A 26,462-nucleotide genomic window follows, 5' to 3' on the forward strand; every position below is an offset into this window, starting at 1 on the left:
TGAGGAGGAGGAGGAGGAGGCATGCTTGCGCTGACCGATAGAAAATCCTAAACCCCCATCTGTTTTTTTAAAGCTGTCAAAACCGTTGCTGTGGCTGATATAATATTTCTAGTGGATTCCTCTTGGAGCATTGGGAAGGAACATTTCCAACTCGTTCGAGAGTTTCTGTATGATGTTATAAAAGCTTTAGATGTGGGAGGAAATGATTTTCGCTTTGCCCTGGTCCAGTTCAGCGGAAACCCCCACACAGAGTTCCAGTTAAATACCTACCCCTCTACCCGAGACGTCCTGTCCCATATTGCCAACATGCCTTACATGGGGGGAGGCACCAAGACTGGAAAAGGATTAGAGTACCTAATCGAGAATCATCTCACTAAAGCTGCTGGAAGCAGAGCCAGTGAAGGCGTCCCCCAGGTTATTATAGTGTTAACGGACGGACGATCCCAGGATGATGTGGCTCTGCCATCATCTGTCCTTAAATCGGCCCGTGTAAACATGTTTGCGGTCGGCGTGCAGGACGCAGTGGAAGGGGAGTTAAAGGAAATAGCGAGCGAACCCTTCGATAAGCACCTTTTCAACCTAGAGAATTTTACCGCTCTCCACGGCATAGTTGGAGACTTAGTGGCAAGTGTCCGTTCATCCATGACTCCAGAAAAGGCTGGGGCCAAAGGACTGGTTAAAGACATCACAGGTAATGGCTGACTGCTGATGGCTCCCATCAGCATGGTATCTGCTGGTGTTGCGCTGTTTAAAGCCTTTGTAGGGGCAAGACTGAGATGGATGTTCAGAGGTTTAAAAACAAAGGTTTGAAGCCTGCGGCCCCGTGTTTGTAGCTATCGGGGTGCCGGTGTTTGCAGACTGAGCCAGCATCCCTGCCAGGAGGTAGCACAGGAGCCCTTGGATGGGCAGCGGCCCGTTGTGGCCATCCTTTCCCGCACATGGCATGGAAATGCAAATGTAGGGAGCTCTGCAGAGTTATTAAATCATCCCAGCCTATGCACTCCCAAGGCAGGGAAATAGGGGATGAACACACCAGCCACGAAGGTGACTCTTTGAGGCCCCAACCAAAAACCCTCTGGAGACCAAGAAAGTCACTGCTGGCTGTGGGAACACCACGTGGGATGTCCCCTTACAGCTAGCGGGGCAAATAGGCAATGTGCTACTCCAGAAAGTCACATTCTTGGCTGAAGTCAGCAAAAGCAGTTCAGGGGAGAACTCCTTATCCACTCGGAGAAAGCATATGTGGTTGGAAAGTCCCTTTTGCAATGCCACTCAAACGCCCTCTTTACAAGTCGATGGTTTCCACCTGCTGGAGCACTGGACCTTCCCCGTAACTGAAACTTCTCTGCAACCCACTGCAAGCCGGGGCCCCAATTTGCCTGGAGGAAAAAAAAACCAAAACCAAACAAAAAAACCCAACAACGGTCTTCCTCCATCCCTTCTCTGTTTATCAAATTTCAGCATGGAAAGGGCCTTCTGAGCAGCTTTGTGTTTCAAAACAGAAGTCCCAGAGATCAAACCTTTCTTTTTATTCCCGAGACTCCATCTGAAGGTCAATAGCTTGTGGGGTGATGTAAGGCAACAGCAGTGTAATGAGGCAGTGTAACATTAATTCCCCTGTGTTGTCTTGCCTGATTAACCCTCACGCCAGCCCCACTGGGTGCTCTCCGTCACTGCATGTCACCAATCAACACCAAAATGCTGTGCTCACGTGTGTTTTTATTGTGCAAAGTGCTCAACAGGGCAAATAGCCAGATCACACGAAAGCCACAGGGAAGAAAAGCAGCTGCCCCATGACATAAAGTTTGCCAATCCCGAGAAAATCCTGTCAATATATGTGGAAAAGGAATGTTTTACCCAACCTGCTGACAGCACTGCAGTGGCTGCTCAGCATCTTTGCCACAAAGGACAAGTTTTCGACGGGCTTCCCTGTTGAAATCAATAGGGGAATTGGTCTTTGGTGGCTGGGTGTCATCCTCTAGGGCACACCAGCAGGTAACCCCTTAGTACATTAACATCTGGAGCCACAGACATTTCTTTAAAAGCTTTAAAGGCAAATTCCTGCTTCACGTATATCACACAATTTCTACTCGAAGATATTTTTTGCTTCCGCCCTTATCACACAAATTTAAGCTAATCCTACTATTGTAGCTTTGCTCCTGCGTGACTTGCATGGGCAATCTACGGAGTATCATTAAAGATGCGAAAAGATGTTATGGGTCCTAAACTTTGGAGGACAATAGCGTGCAAAGCATGGTACAAATACCTGTTTACATAAGAATTTAAGAAGACATTTATTCAGCTGATTACTCCATGTAGCATTAAAATGTATAAAAATGCTGTGGATGTTATGCTGGAAATGAGCCCTAATATGAAACAAGAAACGTTAAAAACCGAAGGTCCCCCAGTACTTCCAGCATAGAGTACCAAAACTGTTGGTCTGTGGCAGTCCCCGGAGCTGACTAGCGTAAGTATGAAAGTCAGCCCCAAGTTTGCCCTGATGTATTTGTTGAATCTTAGCTGTCTGTCTCACCTGGCCCTCCTCGCTTAGTTGTGTAACAAGCATGCTTTTATTTGTTCTCCAGCACCAGCTTGTTCCATAAATGTGCACTGAAGTACAAGGGTTTTTTTTACAGTGATGACAAATTATCCAACGCATCTGCTTCGTATCTGTTTTCTCTCCTGCGGGAGCGACCCGCGCTGCCGTGATGACACCCGTTGGTGTCTGAAACTTTGCTCCTCAAAGAGATGTCCAGGGTATCTAAAGCAGCACTGGGTACAACCTCTTTGAGATTTGCCTTTCGTTTATATGATGAAGTAGACCGTGTACATCCCAACTGAAAACAGCGCAGTAAAGACAGCCCTAAGCACCCCTAAATTTCAGCTCAATGATGGAAAAATAAATCCTGGAGCCCTTTGCAATTCTGAGCCACAGTGATGTTCTTCAAGCCAACGTTGGCTATTGAGTTGGCCCAGGGAAGCGACGATGCCCTGGAAACCTTCTCCTTTGTCACTGGATTTGTGGCATTTATTTGAATTTCTTGGTGGCATTGCAATGTACGAAAACATTTACTAGAAAAACAACTAAACAAAACAGGCCAAAAAAAAAAAAAAAAAAAAAAAAAAAGATTGACACCGCTGCTTAATAGCAGAGAGTGCAGGTTTATTCCTGGCCATGCTAAACCACATGCCAGTTTTGCTACTGGTTCCACTTTCGGCTTTCAAAAGTTGAGAGCTGCGTGTGACTTCCAAACGCTGCTTGTCATTCATTTGCAAATAGTCTGAAATTTGATTTCTTGGCAAGATTGGAGAGTAATAGCATGGAAACATCTGAGCATGCTTTGGGGGTCTTCTTCCTCCCCCTTTTTGCATGCGTACGGCTCTTGGGGATGTTGATGGTAAAATCAGTTGAGCAAAAGAGTAAGAGCAGACACCAAGGAATTTTGGTCTGCTTCGGTAAGTCTCACAGCATAAAATGCTTCCCCCTCAACAACCATGTTCATGCCATATAAAAGTTTTGTTTTGTGTGGGTATATTCTCAGCAGATGCTTGTGATCATACGGGTATGGTCATAACAAAGAGAGTTGGATAATTGTGTCATGACTGATTTCATCGCCCTGTTTTAACCTGATTCTGCATTCCTTGATTGAATATCCCAAGTCCATATGAAAAATACAGACTGGACACCTCTATCGATAATAGATGCACCTTTGTGCAAAATAATTCAAGCAAGACAAATTTTGCGCGGCATGGGTTGGCAATTGCGTGGTCAGCTTGCTGGACAAATGCCATCATGTGTATGCTGGCAGCTGGTAAAAGCGTTACAGTGCAAGTATAATACCTAAAACCCTTTCAATTGTTTCTAACAAGTGCATTTCAAATAATAATCCTTCATGGTGGGAGAAGCCAATATATTCAGACGCTGTTTTTAACCAGGAAAAGAACAGAATTACAACAGAGAGGCTGAAACTTTCCAGTGGCCTTTCTCCCTTCCCCCCTCCAAAAAAAAAAAAAAAAAGAAAGTCTGCAATGAGGAAAACCTCCTACGAATATTACTGTCCTCACCCGCTGTCTTCAGGATGAATTACCACCAAAACCTACCTTTTCCTTTCGGCTCTGTCTAAATATTTGGACAGCGCTGGCCACTGATGGAATCGGTCTAGATTTCCCAAAATTGCATTTTGCCAAGTTTTCTCCTCGCGTGCCAATAGCGCTGACTGCCGGGTAACTTCAACCACCGGCTTGGGTTGCGTCCGCTTAAGCCGTCTCTTGGTGGGCGGCGGATGCTGGGATGGGGCTGGGAGCTCGTATTCAATCAGAATGCAGAACTAAGAGGCAAACATCACCTCCTCAGTGAACACGTGTTTTGTTTTCTCATTTTCGTGTTTCTTACTGGTTTTCCAAGAAACATGTCAGAACACTGTACAACCGCATGTAATCACTCGTTTTAATGCTTTCACCTTTTGCATTTCTTTTTTTAAAGCTCAAGAGTCCGCTGACCTTATTTTCCTTATTGACGGATCAAACAACATCGGAAGTGTCAATTTTCAAGCCATACGTGATTTCCTTGTAAATTTGATTGAAAGCCTCAGAGTTGGAGCTCAGCAAATACACATTGGGGTGGTGCAGTATAGTGATCAACCCAGAACCGAGTTCGCTTTGAACAGCTACTCCACAAAAGCAGATGTTCTGGATGCCGTGAAGGCACTTAGTTTTCGCGGTGGCGAGGAAGCAAACACCGGTGCGGCACTGGAGTTTGTGGTGGAGAACCTCTTCACCCAGGCGGGAGGCAGCAGGATAGAGGAAGCAGTGCCTCAGATTTTAGTGCTGATAAGTGGTGGAGAGTCTAGTGATGATATCCGAGAGGGCGTGTTAGCGGTGAAGCAAGCTAGTATATTTTCATTTAGCATTGGGGTCCTGAATGCTGACAGCGCGGAGCTGCAGCAGATTGCTACTGATGGAAGCTTCGCCTTTACTGCCCTGGATATCCGTAACCTTGATGCTCTTCGAGAATTATTACTGCCCAACATTGTTGGAGTGGCCCAAAGACTCATTTTGTTAGAGGCCCCAACCATTGTGACTGAAGGTATGTATGCCTTTCTAGACTGTTGCATATCGATGAATGAACAAGCTTTTGCACGCTTTAACAACATATTTAATTTTTTTTTTTTTTTATTTTTGCAATGCATCTCTCTGGTCTGGTTATGGAGAAACAATGGAAAAGACAAATCGTCCTGCGGCTAATGTGCAGAAATTCATTTGCCCAGTGGGTTATCTTTTGAAAACCGTGAGGTTTTATGTCAATAACTGGCATGACATGGGGTTTTAAAGGACACAAGCAGTGTTAAAAAGCTCATATAACACTTATTGGGCTATCTAAGCACCCCGGGGGTAAATACCGCAGCACTGTCCGTTCTGAAAACATTTATGTCACATAAGCTTCCATTATATCTCAGTTGAAAGCATCAAGGGAATGAAATTTGAACAGGGAAGCTAACGGGGATGTTAAATGGATTCCAGTTTCACAGAACTGAAGTTATAAGCTTGCTAAAACAGTAAAAATTCCATACCTCATTGAAACAATGCACTATCCTCGGGAAAAGGGTGAAATTCCTGTGTTGTTGAGCTTAGAAACAAAACAGCCCTTAGTTCTTCTGAAGTGAAATCCCTGCCTTGCTAGCGCTTATTCCCCTTCAATCTGTAAGCTGAGAAAGTTTACAGCTTTCCATGAGGGTATGGGAAATGAAAATGTAGGTGTCAATACTCCACTTAGGTCACTTCGTCCCTCTTAAGTCCCCGTTGACATCGTTTCTGGACTGGCATTAGCTTGGGTGCAGTAGAATAATGAATATCTGGATTTACGGAGCAAGGAGGTGATTAAGAGTTTCTCACCCTGTGGTTTTACGACGAAGTTGAATTTACTGACAGAGTGGCTTTATGAAAGAAACAATATGTTGTACTTCAGAGGCCCCTGAAAAGGGCCAGGCTGGAGCTGCTGCACTTAATTACCAGGGCGCTTAATGCAAACAACACTTTTGGGATCTAAGTGCCAGTCTGGAGTTCTGTACATACCGTCCAACTCATGATGTATGTCGACATATAAAACTGCATTCTAGATATCTTTGCTGCTCTATGTCTAAATGTGATTGCTGTCCTGTGGCTCAAATCAAAGGGAGGAATTTGCCTAAAACATCGTTTTATGACCTTGCCTTGATTATTCCAGGAAAGAACATAAAGCATTTTTGCTTGTAGCATCCCACAAGAACCATATTTAGCTAACTAAGTTGAAGTGTGCGCACCAGGAGCCATGCAAGTCAATGGAAAACTTCCCTTTCTTTTTAACTCTGTGTTGAATGGCAAGATTAAAAGTGTTGGTACATTTGATTTCATCCGCACTTGCATATTTTTCACTTGAAATGCCTGCTCCTTTGTAGAAGGTACTACAACAGCACCAGCCTGTGCAATTACATATAGATGGATACGCTAAAGGGAGAAGTTGGCATTTTCAAAGAAGCTTTAGGGCATTTCCTTTGCCTAGTGTCCATGAAAATTGATTTTGACTGGTCTGCTTCATTCAAACCAGGGCAGCCTTGGAAGTCTGCAGCGTAAAGCACTGGTTTGGGACACATACCGCAGCCCAAAAGGGATGCCAAACCCATTGAGACGCCAAGTGTTCCTGTGAAATACTGAAGTCGCTTCACTTCACTTTAGGTCTCGGTTGTACGCTAGCCCTCCTGGGATGTGAATGGTTGTCTTGAAGCGCCTTTCTGCCTCTCTTCTCCCCTCTCCTTTAGTTACTGGGGGAGCCTGGGTGATTAAATTAGATGAAGAGCTTCACCAAAGACAGCTGAGATGGCAACGAGGAGGGAACTATGCAGGGCTGGGTTTGATGCTGACACGCTCCGACATTCTCAGCTTCTAGAGTCAAAGATACAATGCTTTGATCCCAAATCCTTTCAAATTTCTGGGAGAGCAGCCATCAGCTTCACTGGGCTCTGGATCAGACCCTCTGAGATGTGCACAGCCTTCCTTAAATGCTTTTGCTTTAATTGTGTCCATTGAAATTAGCACCATGGGGTGTTTCTTCCTGTGGGTTTTGGTTTCGGTTCTTGCATTCCTCTTCTCTAAGGAAATGTGCTGCAGGATTTGAGAGCTGCAAGAGGAATGAGGAGCAGAGGGAGCTCTTACTTCCTGGCCTCCCTCATCTCTGCAAAGCCCCTTTGATGTTTCCCGCAAACTTCTACATAAAGTCAAAAGTTTCCAGGGTCTCCATTTTTGAGTTTCTAGCTGCTGACGAACTAAGGAAGCACTTTGGATGTCTCTCCTCAGTGATATACAGCAAGGATTCCAGCCCTTGTTATTCCCTTTGGAAAGTTTCCTGTTTTCAGCCCGCTCCTCAGGGCAACTGGTGAGGGAAAAAAACCCGTCTGGGGGGATGAATGCTGGAAGTCTTACTGCTCTGGGGAGGGGAGAGTTTAAGCAAATGCTTGTTTCTTTCTGCGTAGCTCTGTTTTGGTAGCCCGAGCAGTCAACTGCAAGCCACCAGCAGCTCACATGAGCCTGTGGCTCGGGGAGGGCACCATAGCATTCGCTTCGTGCAGGGGTCTCATAGTTTTGTGTCCAACAGCACCACGGCAGGCTATTTTAGGCATCAAATTTTGACAATCAGTCCTTACTCAAACAGCTTCCAGCAAGACTTTGTGAGAGGCTTTTGCAAAGGCTCGCACTTACCGTCGGAGGCAGTTCTCTTGGAGTTCCAGGGCAGAGGGGGCAGATGAGTCGCACATGTCATCTCCAGTTCTAAATCACTCCTTGGGGGACCCCAATCTCATGGCACTTGCCCGTAATGAGAAACCTGACAGAAACCAGCCTTTGGGAGCACTGTTTTCTGTGGCCAGCTGGTGTCCAGCCAAGGAGGACTGCAGCCAAAGCTTTGTTCTTTGTTCAAATCCAAAGTAAATAGCCTTCACGCAGAGGAGCCCTGATGGGTCAAGGGACTGCCCTTTTCCATCCAGGCAGGATATGAGGCCGTTTTCCACCACTTGGCCTGAGGGGTGTGAGATTCCAACGGTGCTGGGTCTCCTCTTCCCCCAGGGTCATAGCAGTGAGCCTGGGAGGTGATGTACCTGCTGCCTTGAGTATTGACCCCACCTCAGGAGCCCTTAGATGGGTAGGCAATTTAAGGACACGCCAAGTCCAATGAAACACAATGATCCATAATGCTCCAGCATAACCTCGAAGCAACACAAGGTTTCCTTTTTCACTTCAATGGCATGAAACAGGGAGGTGATGATGAGAGTGGGATTATTTACAATATTGGCCGTGGCTTACTGTTTCAAAGAATACTTGTGGGTTGTCTAAAAGATGGCATGAAGGTTATCTCCCATGATGATCATGTAGAATGCTTTTATCGTAATGGTATTGGTCTTGTTAATATTTACTGGTTTTCATGTACATTTGGTGTATTAAATGTGATGGTGCTTTGGTTCCAATGCTGCACAACAGGGTTCTTTCCCACTAACAATCTTCCTTCAAAATTAGCCAGGGAACTGGAAAGCTAATTATGTTCTTTCTGTGTCCTATGCCATCATCAATGACAAAGTTTCAGAGATTACAACCTAGGGGACCTGTTTTGTTAAAGATATGGCAAACAGAATATAATTCAGCTCTTCCATGACCGGGCTAGCTGTGACAAGAAAAATTATAACTTGTTTTTGTTAGATAAGGAATAACATGTAGGATGTGAAGACCCGAAGTCCAGGTATGTTGTGTAAGTGGAGACTGTTCTTTACTTGTGTCATTGCTCTTGGGAACGTAATCCTTCTGAGACCAAGCCACACTCTGGCATAATTCAGACGGCTCCACTGCAGGGAGAGGGAGCATCACCTGCTTCTTTTATCTCATGTGCCAGCTGAGAGCCAAGATCTCCCCTGACTGTTTGCCTGCCTTTCTTGTTTTGGCAAGAGATGTATATGCGTTTTAATATCAAGTTTTATAAACAATGCAATTTTCGCAACACTCCTGTGTTTCAGGAAGGGGAAACATTCAACCCGATTTCTTATTAGTCCTCTGCTAGAACCTAAAAAATGATTCTGTTTTGAAAGAAAGACCCTTTTAATGGTGTTGAGAGTAACAATGCTTCAAACAAACAAGGTGTCCTAAATGTTGCTGAACTGTCGTAGAATTGATACACAGAGCATGGTGAAGGCTTTCACTAACATTTATGTTCATGTGTTACTTGCAGTTATTGAAGTGAACAAGAAGGATATAGTCTTCCTGATAGATGGCTCAACTGCTTTGGGGACTGCCCCCTTTAATGCAATTCGTGATTTTGTTGCCAAAATTGTCCAAAGGCTGGAGGTTGGACCCGACCTGATCCAAGTTGCAGTGGCGCAGTACGCAGATACCGTGAAGCCAGAGTTTTATTTTAACACCCACCAGAGCAGAAAGGATGTGATGGCTAACGTGAAGAAAATGAAGCTCATGGGTGGTACAGCACTCAACACTGGCTCAGCACTGGACTTTGTGAGGAACAACTTCTTCACCAGTGCTGCCGGGTGCAGAATGGAGGAAGGGGTGCTCCCCATGCTGGTGCTCATCACTGGTGGTAAGTCCAGGGATGCTGTTGACCAAGCTGCGGTGGAGATGAAAAGGAACCGAATAGTGATCCTTGCCATTGGGTCGAGAAACGCTGATCTGGCAGAACTTCAAGAAATTGCCCATGAGCAAGATTTTGTGTTCAACCCAAATGACTTCCGTGTTCAGTTCATGCAAGCCATTCTTCCCCAAGTGCTGTCACCTATCCGGACACTCTCTGGAGGACTGATTGTCCAAGAACCACCATCAGGTAATTAAGTACCTTGTTCTAATTATGGAGATAGGGTTTATAAGTTTGTCAACTCTTACTCTATGACGTGTAGAGATAAGGGGGAAAAAAAGCATCAAGCACATGTTTCAGCATAGCTAAATGTTGTCTCTGATTTGCAAAATGTGGATGAACAGATCAGTGAATTTGGTAGCGTGGATGTTGTTACAGGTTTGTCATTCCTTCCTGGAGTTTTTTCTCCCATTCCATGTTTGTCACCAAGATTTAAAGGCCTTGACGTGGAAGATGTGCTTCACTAGTTAGGTACTGAAATCTTTCAGTGGAGGCTTTTTCTCTCACTTAGGGTTTGCGTAACCTATGAACAGGACACACTGTGAATGTTATAATCTCTTCCCCAGTTTGAAAATCATCCATAGTGGATATTTGCTCAAGAAAGCTTAAAGGTTGCTTCTGAGTGTAAAGAAAATAAGCAAGTTTGTTCATGGAGATGTTCAGAGAAAGCTAGCCTGACACTGTTGGACTTTAAGAACATATTTAGAGTTTTCTTATTATTTACTCAGCTCAAGCCCTAAAAGGCGAGACTATTGCAATGTTGATTATAATTTAATTAGTTTGGAAGATGATCCAAAGCACTGTGAAGCCAGTGTATTCTTGTTACTTGGTCTTGCCATTGACATCAGTAGACTTTGGAAGCAATCCAGTTGCTGGAGTCATGTCTTCTGAGGCAGTTTCCCCTGCATTTCAAGAGGTGCTCTAGCTGCATAGAGATTTTATACCAAATTTCTCAGGATTTCTTCCCAATAGAGGTGCTTGAGGTTGAATTAGTGTTGCACTAGATCATATTTGAACCTTACGTTTCCTTCTCATGGCATACGAACATTAGAAAAACAGGGCTTCTTCCAGCTCCCAGTAAGGTCAATAGTGAGGTTCCCATTGGCTTAAGCGGGTGTCAAACCATGTTCGTGTTTTTCGCAGTTTCTCCAAGTGCAAAAGAAACTGAATTTATGGAAAAGATCCTTAAAGAATTAAAGCCTATGACTGATTTACATGAAGAACAGACATTTTAAAATCAGTTTGCCAGTACTTGTCCTTAATTAATATGAATATCACGGGACTTATCATTTAATAAGCTTTTTTTCAGAATGTGTTTCCTGCTAATACAGTTTTGCATGGCTATACACCAAACTTGACATTTTTATTTTTGAATGTGAATTAAAAATGTTCCTGTACTTCCTTGTTCTTTAAAGCTCATTCATGCAGCTTCTCTTTTTTTCCAGTCCTTTTGCTCTACTGTACTCACAGCTCTTCACGTACACAATAACCAAGTAATCATATCCTAGTCCATAAAATGACCGTTATTAGTAACATAACTGATTTTGGCACTGGGCACTCTGTTACATTTCAACTAGGTATTGTCTCACCCTGGGCCCTGAATGGCACTTTTCTGGGAAAAATTAAAAATACAGAAAGTCAAGACAATGTGCAAAATCTGAGAGCAATGCCTGTACTCCAAAAATCCCTTTTCTCCATTTTGGTTTTAATATCTCAGTATTTATATATTTTATATACAGGACAGCAAGCTTACAGGGATGAGGCAAGCTAGAGAGATGGATGAATATAGCCATATATCCATAGGTAAATGCTTTAAAAGAAAGATACTGAACAGAATTAGCAATGGGCATAAATATATTCTTGAATAACTTGTTTGGAGGACGGCATCCAGGGGATGCGTTGGATAAGCCACTCATCAGTTCTCTGAGATCATATTAAAGTTTTGGCATTTGGGTCTGTCATCTAGACATGATGTGTTTAGAGCAAAAAGTGCAGGGGGATGATGCTGTGGTGCCTTTGGGGTGATGTTGCAGAGCTGTGTCTCGAGGCTCAGATGCTGGGAGACAGCCTGGGAAGGGTTTAGCCTTAAAAAAAAGCAGCAGAGAACTGGCTGATTACTACCAGAAGTGGGAAATTTCTCCCCGCTTCAGCAGCCCGCAAAATGTATGTCTGACATAAAAATGCATTTTTCTGCCTCAAATGCAAACGTCAAAAAGGCAGGCGTCTCAGGCAGCCGTTGCAGCCTCATCGGGACCAGCTTTTCTATGCCTATGAGTAAAAGCTGTTTTTAATACCCACTCAAAATACCAACCAAATTGGTCACTTGGCAGAAGTGTTTTTCCCATGCAAGTGGAGCCTAATGCTGTGCCGCGGGCCAGCCGATGCTGGCTGCACGGCCTGAAGGTAGCGCGACCGTGGAAGTCGCTGCAGGGCAGGACATGGTTCTCTACATCTGGGGATGTATGGGAGCATCCCCATGGAACGGGGGATTGCTTAACAAAGGGGTGATAGCCTTGGGTGTCAAACCACACTTTAGGTATTAGAAAGCAGAAACATTCCCTAAAGCTTTGTTGGAAAGCCCCGAGAAAATGCATGGTGACTTGATAGATATGCAGGGTGTCTGCGGGCGTTAACTCAGCATTGCTCCACCAAAATCAATGAGGCTGGCTTTTGCCAGATAACGACCTAGTCCTGAACATGCATCTCTGGCATTAGCAGCTGTTGAAAACATCTGCCATGAGAGAGACTGAGCCCTATTGATAAGCCTGATGTGTAAAAGACTTTTCAACAATACAAGTCAGAAACCCCCCTGCCCTTGCCAAATGTAGTCATTTCCAGCAAGGTCCTTGTTATTTCTGTGCTGATCACACTGTTCTGTCTCCCAATCTCCCCCCTTCCTCCTAACAAGGTTTACATGTGTGTACAGCGTATGCTGTATGCACACATGAAAAAAAAATCTATTTTTGTTTTTCTGTGATGTCTCATGTTATTTTCTGTGCTCTACTGCAGTTCAAGTAACCAAAAGGGATATCATCTTTCTTTTGGATGGATCACTCAACGTCGGAAATGCCAACTTCCCCTATGTGCGTGACTTTGTTGCCACCCTAGTTAACTACCTTGATGTCGGCAGTGACAAAATCCGAGTTGGCTTAGTGCAATTTAGCGACACTCCTAAAACCGAGTTCTTTCTGTACTCGTACCAAACCAAATCAGACATAATTCAACGTATGGGGCAGCTGAGGCCCAAGGGGGGGTCAGTGCTGAACACTGGCTCTGCACTGAACTTTGTGCTTTCGAATCACTTCACGGAAGCTGGTGGGAGCAGAATAAATGAACAAGTGCCGCAGGTCCTAGTCCTGGTGATGGCAGGGAGGTCTGCCGATCCCTTCTTGCAAGTTTCCAATGAATTAGCTCGGGCCGGAGTGATGACTTTTGCTGTTGGAGTTAGGAGTGCGGATAAGGCAGAACTTGAACAGATTGCCTTTAATCCAAGAATGGTATATTTTATGGATGATTTCGGTGATCTGGCAGCTTTACCCCAGGAGTTAAATAAGCCTATAACAACATATGTTACTGGAGGTGTGGAAGAGGTTCCACTCGCCCCAACAGGTAATATCTACCTTCCTTCATGTTGACTGCATTAAGTTAATCTTGTTTCTCTTGACTCTTTGTTCCCAACGTACACCTCCACATCTGTCAAAGGCCCTGAGTCATCAAAGCAGTAAGGGGTGTGCTTAACCTTAAATATGTGAGTTGACGCTGGAAGCTCTTGATTTTGTTGATTAATTCTTTGCTAGCGCACCTTAAAGACAGCACGATTTTAAGTCCTTTGGCAGTTCAGGACCGAAGGAGGAGCCGAGTGAATCTGCGCCCACCAGTCACTTACTCGTGTGTTCCCTTTTGGTTGCTATAATGTCACAGCCTGTAAATGCATCGTCTGCAGTAGCTCAGGATATGGGAGCAAGGACTTTTTTCCACAGGGAGTGGTGTGGAAAGGTTAAAGTCGTGCCAAGAGCACAGAGGAGCAGAGGTCTAGCCAGGTAGAGGTGGCCAATTCCTTACCCAGAAACACTGTCAAAAGTGCCATATCAGGCACTCACAGAGGCTGAATTTGACTCGAGATATTCCAACTTGGCCTCTAACATTAAAGCCAAAAGCTGTTGGCAAGTTTAACCATTTTGAAACAGTTATTTTCTAACTAATTCTCTTACTGTGGCTAAGTGCGTATGGAGACATAAGAACAACCAGGATTGCTTAGTGTGGAAAGGAGACCGTTACGATGAATACGAAAGATGTTAAGACATAAAATCATGAGATGGTTGGTTTTTCCTTGAGTATTCAATGAGATTAAAAAGGCGTTGAACAGAAACAGGTAACAGGATTTTTCTCCTCCCAGAGTCAAAACTCACCTGTGGATTTAGATGCCTCCTTGTGTCACAACTGGGAGAAGTACGTTAAGAAAATGCTTTGTGTATGTCTGTATGAACTAATGTCTGTTCTTTACCTACTGAGCCTTTAAATAGGAGAAAGACCCCTCCACTGCTGTTGTACTTCACGCCTGAATTATCGGCAGATTGCTAGAATATAAGCATCACCGCTGTGATCTGAAACAGCAAATTTATGATATGAATTATACAATGCAATGCAATATATGATATGACTGTGTGGTGCCTGAATTAATTGAGACTTAGGAGAGAGGTGTCCTTGCTTCCCGTTCTTTCCCAGATAAATAAGTCAAAGGTACTTTTAGTCCTGTAGCCTTTGAATACTTTGGTAAATGAAAATCACTTGCTTTGCACATTGAAATCCAGATATTTTGCAGAGAAGTTTCTAGGATGACATTTAAGAAGAAAAATGCCTTCATATCTTTTTTTTTTTTTCCCCCTCTCTTCATTTGTGAATTTATTCTAGAAAGCAAGAAAGATATTTTATTCCTGATTGATGGCTCAGCCAACCTCTTGGGTAGCTTTCCTGCTGTCCGGGACTTTGTACACAAAGTAATTTCTGACCTGAATGTGGGTCCCGATGCCACACGAGTAGCTGTAGCTCAATTTAGTGACACCATCCAAGTTGAGTTTGACTTTGCTGAGCTCCCATCTAAGCAAGACATGCTTCTGAAAGTGAAAAGGATGAGGATAAAAACTGGGAAGCAACTGAACATCGGAGCTGCGCTAGATGAAACTATAAGGAGGCTGTTTGTGAAGGAAGCTGGAAGCAGGATCGAAGAAGGGGTTCCTCAGTTTCTGGTCCTCCTTGCTGCTGGGAGATCAACCGACGATGTGGAGCAACCGTCAGATGCTCTGAAGCAAGCTGGAGTTGTGACCTTTGCTATCAAAGCCAAAAATGCCGACCCTGGAGAGCTGGAAAGAATAGTTTACGCCCCACAATTCATTCTGGACGTCGACTCCCTCCCTCGGATTTCAGAGCTTCAGCCAAACATAGTCAACCTGTTGAAAACTATCCAGCTTCAGCCAACAGGTACAGGGACCCCCTGGATTTCCAGGAGGCTGAAAGACACCACTTACATGCCACCTTCAATTTGGTAACTGGGGCAATTTGGTCTCATGATGTTTCAAACGATTATGTAGAAACTGCTATTGTATTTGGATTTTCCTCTGGTCAGACCCTGATCCAGCAAAGCATTAAGGTCCAAACTGAATTTTGAAGGTGAATAAGGAAAAAGCCTTTTGTTTGGCTGCAAGATCTGCAGTAGGTGCTGTTACCAGTGTGTACAACATGGTGCAAACCTGAAATAAGAGAGTCATTGGAGCAGAGATCTTGCAAAAATTGATGTTCAATGCTGGGTAAGGGCTAGAAGAAGCAAATAAAGGCTTGTATTGATTTCTCTTTCCATCCTCCTTTTTCTGGAGGAGTGGTAGGGAGTAAGGAGCACTGCAGCACTCTGGATTAACTCCTGCTCCATTATTTTTTACAGGATATGACGGCAGTTTCTACTTTATGTACCTACTCACCAATAAATTAGATCCTCTTGAATCAGTTACCGTTACAAGCTCAGTAGATGAGTATGGATTACTTAAAGAATAATAAAAAAACCCCAAACATTAAAAGAATCACACGGCCACAATTATGAATTGTGGTATTGGAACTTCCCCAACATATGTCCAGCTGTGTGAGTTCCCGAGGCAGCCCTAATTTGAGGATTAACCTCTCTCCCAACAGCAGGTGGGAACAAGGAAAAGCGTAATAATATCCACATCATCTCTCTGTAAATGTTCTGGGCAGATGGACTTAGAATCATAGAAACATAAAAATAAATAGGGCTGGAAGGGACCTCAGGGTGCCATCTGCTACGTACCCTTGTCCCCAATAGGATCTTCTTGTCCAGAACCAGCTGACATTGGTCTAGTCTGTTCTGAAAATCCTCTGGTGGAGGAGATTTCCCCAGCTTCCAAAATCAATGCGTTCAATTGCTTTTATCCTTATCTGTAGGTAGTTTCCCTCAGTGACAAACTTCTGCCTTCCTGGTGATAGTTTAAGTCTCTTACATCTCTTTTAACTCAAGGATACAGGTGTTAGCTCATTCCCATGTTTTGTGTGACAGCCTTCCCTTTACTTTAAGATTGCTGTGTACATCTTGTCTCGGTCCTCATGTCACCAGCTGTGTACCCAGCTCATTCACTCTTTTCTTGTAGGTCTTTCAGGTTTTCTACCTTTTCACCCTTGTCTCTCCAATGTCAATCTGTTCCAAATGACCGGAGATTAACGATGGTATCCACTGGTCACCTCTTACCCCATCCTTTCCATGTGGAGTCATTGCCTTTCCCATATTTGTGCAGCTTTTGCCGCAGCATAGAGTAGTGCAACTGGTGGTCTTGAATTGCATCCTCCATTTTCAAACCATTTCTGTCTTGTCAAGATCATTTTGAATCCCTTTGACCACCGAGTACTGTGAATAATGGAGCTAATTGCTCACAAATAGCTCCATCCACCTGTTTTTCCTAGTGTTCTTGGCTAAAAGAGAGCCACCTCAGAAGATTCCCATGTTTTTTTCTTCTATATCTGCTACTTAGACACCTTTGTTAGGGTTATCGTTCCCTGCTCCTGAATTTCAGAGGAAGTGGATGAAACTGGGATACACCAGGCGGTGTCTGCTCTCTCTTCCTGCCTCTGTTGCTCAACAAGCTATACTAATATTTCAGTACTATGCATTAACCCACCAAGTTTCCAACATTCCTCTTAAAAAAAAAACTTGGTCTGAAGTCTGCATTGAGACTTCAACTGCCCTTGTTAATTCTTTATATATCTAGCATTCATAAGCAGATATTTAAGATTTTCGTCAGAAGGACAGATCATGCTCCCGCTTGTTTCACTTGACCTTGCTATAAACAAACCAATGGCGTTTTTGGGGATGCCATCCATTGTTTGCCGTGTTTGAGAGGCACTGATGTTTTCTGCTTGGCTGAGACAAAGCTTTGCAATTCTGTTAGTCAACAGCAGAACACGTCAACAGTTCTCTGATCTTTGACCTTTCACAGTCTCAGTTTTTTAAAAGAAGACTATTTGGTCACAATTAGCATTTTTTTTGTGCTTGAAGTTAGTAAAAATAAATAACTAACTTCATTAGTTAAAAATGCATTTTAGAAAAGCATTTTCAGTTGGATGTTCCTTCCAGCAAATTCTTATTTTGTATGAGCATGTGCAGGATTATTTATTTCTAAGTTCAGAGATGCCTCAGACAGGCTTTTCTCTCTCTCTTCACCAGCTCCCTGTGAGCACCCTCTCTGCAGTATGTCATTTCCTTCAGAAACTCAGTTTTCTCTGGGATGAAAAGATCCCTGATGCCCCAGACTCCTGTTGCATATTGCAAAGCCATGTGCCAGCTTCCCAGCCCCCTTGGGAGCAGATGGCTTCTTCCAGCCTCAGGTAGGGGATGGCGTCCGGAGTCCCTTGGCACCCTATTTCCTATGGGTCTATGATTCTATGACTCGGTGGGTAAGGCAGAGCACACATTGCACTGCGGTTTCCACCGATTTGCACCCATCTGCCTCTTCACCCAGGATTGCATCTGATGGCAAAGGAACCAAATCACCCATCCTCACACCTCGCTATCCCCTCCCCAAGCTTTGTCCTCCTTCGCTTCAATGTGTGCAGAGAATAATAATCACTGCAAAAGAGAATCACACTTATTCCCCCCTACCCTTACTTGTCTCAAACAGTAGTTGAGAGAGGTGAGAAGAAGGATGTGGTGTTTCTAATCGATGGCTCGGATGGTGTCAGAAGAGGTTTCCCTCTACTGAAGACCTTTGTCCAAAGAGTGGTTGAAAGCCTGGATATTGGTCGTGACAAGGTCCGTGTCGCCGTCGCACAGTACAGCAACGTCATACAACCCGAGTTCTTACTTGACACCCACGAAGACAAAGCAGATCTCATCAGCGCCATCCAGCAGCTGAAGGTTATGGGAGGATCTCCTCTGAACACTGGAGCAGCCCTCGACTATCTCATCAAGAATGTGTTCACGGTGTCGAGCGGCAGCAGGATAGCAGAGGGTGTCCCACAGTTCCTGATTCTGCTGACAGCTGACCGGTCCCAAGATGATGTGAGGAGGCCCTCGGTGGTCTTGAAGACAAGTGGCACGGTGCCCTTTGGAATCGGGGTTGGAAATGCTGACCTCACAGAGCTGCAGACAATTTCTTTCCTCCCAGATTTTGCTATCTCTGTGCCCGACTTCAGCCAGCTGGATACAGTGCAACAGGTCATCTCGAACAGAGTCATCCGGCTGACCAAGAAAGAGATAGAGTCACTTGCCCCTGATCTGGTTTTTACATCACCCAGCCCAGGTGAGAAGATGTTTGTGTCTGCACCGAGAGTCAGCAGCAAAATATGATGTTTAGTAACATCATGGTTGCAACACAAACTGAGAAAAGCAAAGATGCTCAGGGTTAAGACTCCAAGTCCATCTTGGTCTCACTGTCAATATATATATATATTTTTAATGTACTTAGGGTTGGTAGGAGCTGTGTAATTCAGATGAGCCATCTTTAGGGCCATCCCGCAAAGTGATCCATGTTGTATCCACATGGAAGACCCACAAAGTGGATGCTACGACCCTAATCTTACTGTAAGTTGATAGATTTTAAGTCTATGCTATGGACTCCCTGGAATGGAAATTGCATCATTTAGATTATACAGGGACACCTTCAGACCACTGTAAATCAAGGTCAGCTTTCTGCTAAATGTAAGACCTGATGATGTGTCTTACATTTGCCATGTTAATTCACTGGGGGAAGGGAAACTGGAAGTGGGATCAGGAAAAGGATCAGATCTTCCATTTCTGGTCTCGCTTGGAATGAAATCCAGCCAGCGTATGCCTGGGATGAAAGGTACCCACTCTAGATCAGTCCTTTTGAGGTCCACCATCCTACTTTATCTGTTCCTTCCCTTCAGAGACAGACTGGTTTCCTTGAACCTCATTTATCGGTGTGATATTCAGCAATAATTCAGGCTCTGACCTGCATTACCACTGCAGAAATCACTTTATTAAGCAAAAAGTTATCCCCAACAACCCAAGGCTGCCTTACAACCTGCCCTGAGTAAGGAGCATCACCGGGCTACACTTCCTTGGGTGGAGAGCCCACAAGGAATTATTGTTCCAGGTTTCCCCTACTCCCTCTTGCTTCCTTTGCTCTGGAAGTTGCTGTTCTTGCACTGCCTGGGGATGGGCCTAGCAGACTGGTCCTGTCTCTGGGTTGAACCTAGAGCTGCCTGCTGGGGCTCCCAGAAGATATCACAGGCAACAAAACAATGAACATTCTCTCCACGGCCAAAGGCATGGGCCAGTGAAGTAGATGATGGGCTTAGCTGCTCTCTATAAGCAATGCCTGATGCAGCTTCTGACTGCTGCCTTCTTTCCTGCAGCGGGTGTGAAGAGGGACGTCGTGTTTATGGTTGACGGCTCCCGCTACGCCGCACAGGAGTTCTACCTCATCCGCGACCTCATTGAAAGATTAGTGAACAACCTGGACGTGGGTTTTGACACCACCAGGATATCGGTGGTCCAGTTCAGCGAGCATCCCCATGTGGAGTTCCTGCTCAATGCCCACTCCACCAAGGATGAGGTGCAGAGCGCCGTGAGACGGCTACGGCCGCAGGGTGGTCAGCAGGTGAACGTGGGGGAGGCCCTTGAGTTTGTGGCAAAGACCATCTTCACCCGGCCCTCTGGGAGCCGCATAGAGGAAGGTGTCCCTCAGTTTTTGGTCATCCTCTCCTCCCGCAAGTCTGATGATGACTTAGAGTACCCATCACTCCAAGTTAAACAAGTTGGGGTGGCACCTATGGTGGTAGCGAAGAACGTGGATCCTGAGGAGATGGTACAGATTTCCCTTAGTCCTGACTATGTGTTCCAAGTCTCCAGCTTCCAGGAACTGCCAAGCCTTGAGCAGAAGCTGCTGACTCCTATTGAAACCCTGACTGGGGACCAAATCAGACGACTGCTGGGAGACGTGCAACCCCCCGTAGGTAAGGCTCTGTCAATACTGGCTGCCTCTGTGTTGCAATTCAAGTAAACATTGCCCAAATGTGTAAATAACTTTCCATCCTTTCTCGCTAAACTGAGATTTTCCTCAGTTACAAGCAAAGGTGTAGCACATGCAGTTTTAGAAGGAAACTTTTAGATATGTGGAAATTCTACCCAAGTACATAAATAGATTATAACTTTTGTTTTTCAAGTCAAGTACCTAAATATGTTACATATTTTGATTTTCAAGTCAAATACCATCTCTTCCCATTTAGCAGCTCTCTATGAAAAAAACATAAATCTGGAACTAAATGAAGCTGGAAAAACTGACAAATCCAGAGAAGAGTGTTAATGAATGAAACAGACAAGGCTCTGAGTAACGCATACTTTGAATATTAGGCAGACTGCTAACACACGCATGCACACTTGCACACAAACCCTTTTGGAGTAGCACCATGCCTAAAGTTGGCTAAAATATGCCGTGCAATTTTACATTGCACGAGAACAGATAGCACAGAAATCCTCCAACAAAGCTTAAAAGACTTGGCACACAAGTAATTTCCTCTGTCCTTCCTTCCCTGCAGATGTTTCTGGTGACGAAAAGGACATAGTCTTCCTTATTGACAGCTCTGACAGTGTTAGGCCCGATGGGCTTGCTCACATTCGGGATTTCATTAGCAGAATTGTTCAGCAGCTGGAAGTTGGGCCAAACAAAGTACGAATTGGCGTGGTGCAGTTCAGCAACAACGTCTTCCCGGAGTTCTACCTGAAGACCCACAAGTCCAAAAATGCCGTCCTGCAAGCCATACGCCGCTTGAGGCTTAGAGGAGGCTCCCCCTTGAATGCTGGCAAAGCCCTAGACTATGTGGTGAAGAACTACTTCATCAAGTCTGCGGGGAGCAGGATAGAAGATGGAGTGCCCCAGCACCTAGTCGCCATCCTCGGAGACCGGTCCCAGGATGACGTGAACAGACCTGCTAACGTGATAACTTCAACGAGCATTAAACCTCTGGGTGTTGGAGCCAGGAATGTGGACAGGGGCCAGCTGCAGGTCATTACCAATGACCCTGAGCGTGTGCTTGTGGTACAGGACTTCACAGGACTCCCAACTTTAGAAAAGAAAGTGCAGAGTATTCTTGAAGAGCTTCCGATACCTACAACAGAAACCCCTGGATTTTTAGCACCTGGTAAGACTGCCATTCATCCTGTAGACTTTTCTGGATAGAGCACGGATAGAATTTGTATACTGTGAAAATGATTCCATAATAACACCTTTTGATTCCCAACCATTTAGTCACGTCACTGTACAGAAGACTTTGAAGAAGATCTTGTTGAGCATAGGAAAGAATAGAATTAAATTTGAAATGAGATGAGAGTGTCTATCACAAAAATAAGTAACGTTATACAAAGGGTAATAAGTGTGTGGTATAAAACCTTTCTTCTTGTACGGATGTAAAATCATGGCAAAGACCGATGAAACTAAAAAGGTAGAGAGAAGAGAGAAACACAGTGCTACGGTACTAAGCATCTAAAATAATACAGATGCCACAAACAAATATTAATAACTGTGTTTTCTTTGTAATCCTTCCAGGAGGTAAAAAGCAGGCTGATATTGTGTTTTTGCTGGATGGCTCCATCAATCTGGGGAGAGATAACTTCCAAGAAGTTCTCCAGTTTGTCTACTCCGTGGTGGACGCCATTTATAGGGATGGCGACTCTATCCAGGTAGGACTGGCCCAGTACAACTCAGATGTCACCGATGAGTTTTTCCTCAAGGACTATTCCACCAAACCTGAGATTTTAGATGCCATCAACAAAGTCATCTACAAAGGTGGCCGAGTGGCAAACACCGGCGCAGCCATCAAGCACATCCAGGCAAAACACTTTGTGAAGGAGGCTGGCAGCCGAATTGACCAGAGGGTGCCCCAGATCGCCTTCATCGTCACAGGTGGGAAGTCCTCGGATGACGGGCCGAGTGCCTCCTTGGAAATCACACAGAAAGGCGTCAAGGTATTTGCGGTTGGTGTGAGAAACATCGACCTGAAGGAAGTCAGCAGGCTGGCCAGCGAGAGCGCCATGAGTTTCAGAGTGTCCACAGCCCAGGAGCTGTCTGAGCTGAACGAGCAGGTCCTGGTTACACTGGAAGCCGCTATGGAGGAGAAATTGTGCCCAGGCACAACAGATGTTACAAGAGGTAAGTGTGATCCTTTCATAATGTGCTCAGGTCATTCCCGAGGGTGGCTTTTAATATCCAAGGCATTTTGATGCACTCTTCCAGCCTGCTCTTGTGCTTTGCCTGTAGCCTGAGGTGCACCATGGGCTCAGACCTCCTGCATAAGCGTGGTGGTAGGCTGCGAGCCTTTGGTACGAGAGATGTCTGTTGGCGTGCTTCAACACGTGAATGACTGGTGTACCATCGCCGCAGAGGTGCCGTTGTGGTGGAAGAATTTCAGATATGGCAGGCAGGCACTAAATAACTGACTCCGAAACTACCGCATTGGAGGGGATCCTTTAATTAGCTGCCTTTGGCCTAAGTCTCACTACCTTCCTCTCCAGATGTGTAGGCACAGGATGCCACATGGTGCATGTTGGCAGACCAACTTGTTTAGTGCAGAAGTGAAAAGTCACGGTCCTTGTTTTGCCTGCTGCATTTATAACAAGCTAATTGGACTCATTGGCCGTTCAGTCCCTGGCATGCAGGACGTGATAGAAACCAGAATTTCTCTTGTCAGATCATCCAGGGTGCCCTCTCGATCTCGTGACAGGTATATGAGAAAAAGCTAGGGCATTAGTGCTTGTATTTTAAGGTAAAATTGCCTTAAGAAGGAATCGTATGATTTGGCTACTTCAGAAGCCAAGCAAGGGGAGTTGGGGTGAGTAAGTGAGATGGTATTGCTGTTGGACCAGAGTCCCTGCAGATGGTTTAACTTACTACGGTACGGCAAATCCTGCTCCCAGCACAACCGACCGCGGCTCAGCCCTCTGGCTTTTGAGCAGAGGCGTCTCCCGAATGTCTGGAGGAGCTGAAGGAGAGCCACAGGAGCCCTGAGCTGAGCAGCAGCTCCAGCTGGGATGAAAAACTGAGCATGGGGAAAAGCAAACTGCTCCTGGTGGTAACCAGGGGTGCTTCCCAAGTGCAGCACCTGTGTGATTAACGTCAAAGACATTTCAAACACCTCCATGCCTGAAAGCCCATGTAGGCGCAGGAGATCCAGGCCAAAGGTGGCTGGTGGGCTGATTTCCCCGTGCTCCAGCCCAAGGGGCAGCTCAGGCCTGCAGGGTGGCTCCAAGCCCGTGATAAATATTCCCACGGAAAGGCAGACCGTGCACCGCCTTATGAGCTTGGGCTGAGCAACTTCAATGCCTCTTTCTTCCCGAATTCCCAGTTATCCCATATAAATCAAGGATATAAACCGTTCAGGGACCGGATCCCTGTGCAACCACCTGGCTGAGGGCTGGTTGCTTGAAGCACAGGCAGAAGGGGCACGAACACTGTGCAAGTACTGACAGGTTTCCATGCGGAGGAGAGAAAGCAGCAGTCTTTGTGATGGGAATGCAGAATCCCCTTAGATTTGGTTTAGCAGGCTCATCATGACGCTAAGCCCCAATTGCACAGGAAAAACAAATAAAACTAAAATACATAAAATGTAGATTTTCTCGGGTTATCAGTGCTATGATGAAAGGAAGCCTGAGGCACTTGTATATCAAATGGTGGCAGTTCTTGATGCAGTGTCTTCTCTAACGACTAATAGAATAACTGGGAGAGTCATTACTTGAAACGCAGCGGTTGTATTGCTCAATGGTGATGCCCTCCCCTCCCTGCATTTCCCTTTCAGATTGCGACTTAGATGTGATACTTGGCTTCGACGTCACGGATGCAGAGCCCGGCCAAACGATATTTAATTCCCAGAGAGCTCTGGAGTCCCGTTTCGAGTCCGTGCTGAAAAGAATAACACAGATGCAGAAGATCAGCTGCACCGGCAACCAGGCGCCCAACGTCAGGGTAGCCATCATGGCCCAGGCTCAGGAGGGACCCGTGGAGGGACTGGACTTCTCCGAGTACCAGCCTGAGCTCTTTGAGAGGTTTCAAGGCATGCGGACCCGCGGGCCCTATTTTCTCACGGTGGATACGCTGAGGTCCTATCTGAACAAATTCAGATCTGCGCCCTCCGGCAGCACCAAGGTAAGTCAAACCCAAGGCCACTGGGATGGCGTTGGCCAGGAAAGCTGACTTCTGATGTATTTTAGTTGGCAGAACAACTGTGAATCCATAATAAATAAATTTATTCATTAAATATGGAAATTTATTGCAGCCAGTACCCATGAGTACTGCTTGGCTGCAAACTATTGCTTTCCAAATTTTCCCTATTTGTGCTTTAGGAAAAAACACCTGCACGGTATGATGTACCGTAAGCTGGCACAGAAATACAAAGTTTCGTGGCCTGAAAAGGGCGTAGCAATTCCCCCGTCTCCTCTCAGATGAGACGTCCCTTGGAAGAAGGCCCTGCAGGTTGCACATTCATGGCGTTTCACATCTGAAATATGCTGGGTCCTGACATAAATTTGTTTCTCTCCCAGGTCATAATCCATTTTACTGATGGTGCGGATGACTCGATAGATCAGCTGGAGGCTGTTTCGTCTACTTTGCGTACAGAAGGTAACTTTTTTACTTGAGGCAGTGATTATACTCCATGTTAACACGTGGCCCATTTTACCACTGTTTCTCGCGAATCCACCACCTTTTGATAGTAATGATTTCTACGATCTCTACATGCACTTGCTGTTCTTCGTTGCCTTCCTGTGATGGTTAGCTACCTGCTGGCAGCTAAGTGTGTGGGTAACTTGCACTGAATGTGCTCGAAGATGCTTGTTCTCTATTGAATAAGCTCCGTTTGTGATCGAAGAGGCAGATGACGACCCATCCTTGCTGGGGAGGGTGTTGCAGGCTCTGCAGAGCACCTTGACCCTTCTGCTTCCCCTCCTCTCAGGTGTCAACGCTCTCATCTTCGTCGGGCTGGACCGAGTGAGCAATTTTGACAGAGTGATGCAGCTGGAGTTTGGCCGTGGGTTCACCTACAACAGACCGCTCAGAGTTAATCTGCTGGACTTGGATTTTGAGCTGGCAGAGCAGCTCGTAAGTAACTTGGCACAGGCAGCGCTGTCTCGTAATGCAGGAGGAAAACTGACGGCTGGAACTCCTCCGGGGCTGAACTGTGGCTGAATTACACCCTCTTGGCTCTTGTCCTCTCCCCTCCCTACTTCACGTCAGCTCTTTTTACAGATGCCACTGCAAACAAAGTTAAGAGCAGATCATGGTGCTGCCTGGTCTCGTACCATTCCTGGAGAAGCCCTACTCCGGCCAAGGCTACAGCGCATGGGATCAGGTTGAATGGGATGGGATAAGATGCCATCGAAAGCTGCCATGCCAAAAAGTCCGCCCTCCACCGATATTTATACTGTTGGCTTTTTTTAACCTTACGGCTAATGCAGTGTCATGCCTTTCAGTGCTAAATCTCTTGCAGAAGCACTGCTTTCTAGGTTTTTTTTCTCAAGTTGATGCACTGCCTGTATTCCAGACATGCTTTTAACAGATGAAGGAGTTATCCCTTCTTCTTCCTAGATTTACTTCCCTCCCATGTATGTGGTCCCTCTTGAGTTCATTGAGTTCATTTGCTATCAACCTCGGTATGTCCAGTTCCTCCCAACTTCACATCTGCTACCAGCGTCGTTAAGCTCCTTTTCCAGGCGATTTAATAAGATTGGGCTTAACCACTGATCCCTGTGGTAACCTCGCTGGGCCCTTCTCCACAAATCCAAGTGCAGCCCCTTGGGAGTGAACCTTGGTTTTTGGGATAAGAGCGAGTCTTCAGCCCATTCCCAAGTAATTCAGTTGCCTAGGAAAATCCTTTCAAAATGTAAATGTGCAAAGTTGGCAGGAAACGTTTGCAGCCAGAAATGTACTTGGCAAAGAAAGTGATTTTTTTTTTTCTTTCTATTGGATGATGCAAAACCAAGCTGTGATTTCTCTGAATCCATATCTATCTTTTTTTTTTTTTTTTTTCTTTTTTCCTCTTTCGCTGTGTGCTCGCAAATTGTCCTCAGCCTGCGGGTTCCTCGTGAGCTACTCACTGCAATGACTTTCTTGTGGCCTCTTCCATGGCCTGGGTTTGTTTCTTTGGAGATGAGATTGCTCTCTTCAGTGACAAGCACCTCTCTGGGGACTGATCTTCTACTAAATGCTCTCTACAAATTCTGCCCCACACGGTTCCCTTTTAAACCCTTGCCTCTGATATCCAAAAGATAATGTTGACTCCCGCTTTCTAACCATGC

The 26,462-nt window shown here is 45.3% G+C and overlaps 1 protein-coding gene across 1 annotated transcript in view; it reads left to right on the top strand.

Moving 5' to 3' along the window:
- The window catches only part of COL6A3 (collagen type VI alpha 3 chain), a 65,733-nt gene that overhangs the window by 10,901 nt on the left and 28,370 nt on the right, over nt 1-26,462 (top strand). The window contains exons 3-14 of the mRNA XM_063340410.1: nt 74-691; nt 4,484-5,086; nt 9,245-9,847; nt 12,668-13,267; nt 14,570-15,136; nt 17,836-18,456; nt 19,535-20,134; nt 20,717-21,319; nt 21,724-22,326; nt 23,969-24,315; nt 24,711-24,789; nt 25,121-25,266. Coding sequence (XP_063196480.1) covers nt 74-691; nt 4,484-5,086; nt 9,245-9,847; nt 12,668-13,267; nt 14,570-15,136; nt 17,836-18,456; nt 19,535-20,134; nt 20,717-21,319; nt 21,724-22,326; nt 23,969-24,315; nt 24,711-24,789; nt 25,121-25,266 — 5,990 coding nt within the window. The remainder of the gene's footprint in view (nt 1-73; nt 692-4,483; nt 5,087-9,244; nt 9,848-12,667; nt 13,268-14,569; nt 15,137-17,835; nt 18,457-19,534; nt 20,135-20,716; nt 21,320-21,723; nt 22,327-23,968; nt 24,316-24,710; nt 24,790-25,120; nt 25,267-26,462) is intronic.

The sequence above is a fragment of the Chroicocephalus ridibundus genome, chromosome 7, assembly GCF_963924245.1.
Source record: "Chroicocephalus ridibundus chromosome 7, bChrRid1.1, whole genome shotgun sequence".
In the NCBI taxonomy this organism is placed as follows: domain Eukaryota; kingdom Metazoa; phylum Chordata; class Aves; order Charadriiformes; family Laridae; genus Chroicocephalus; species Chroicocephalus ridibundus.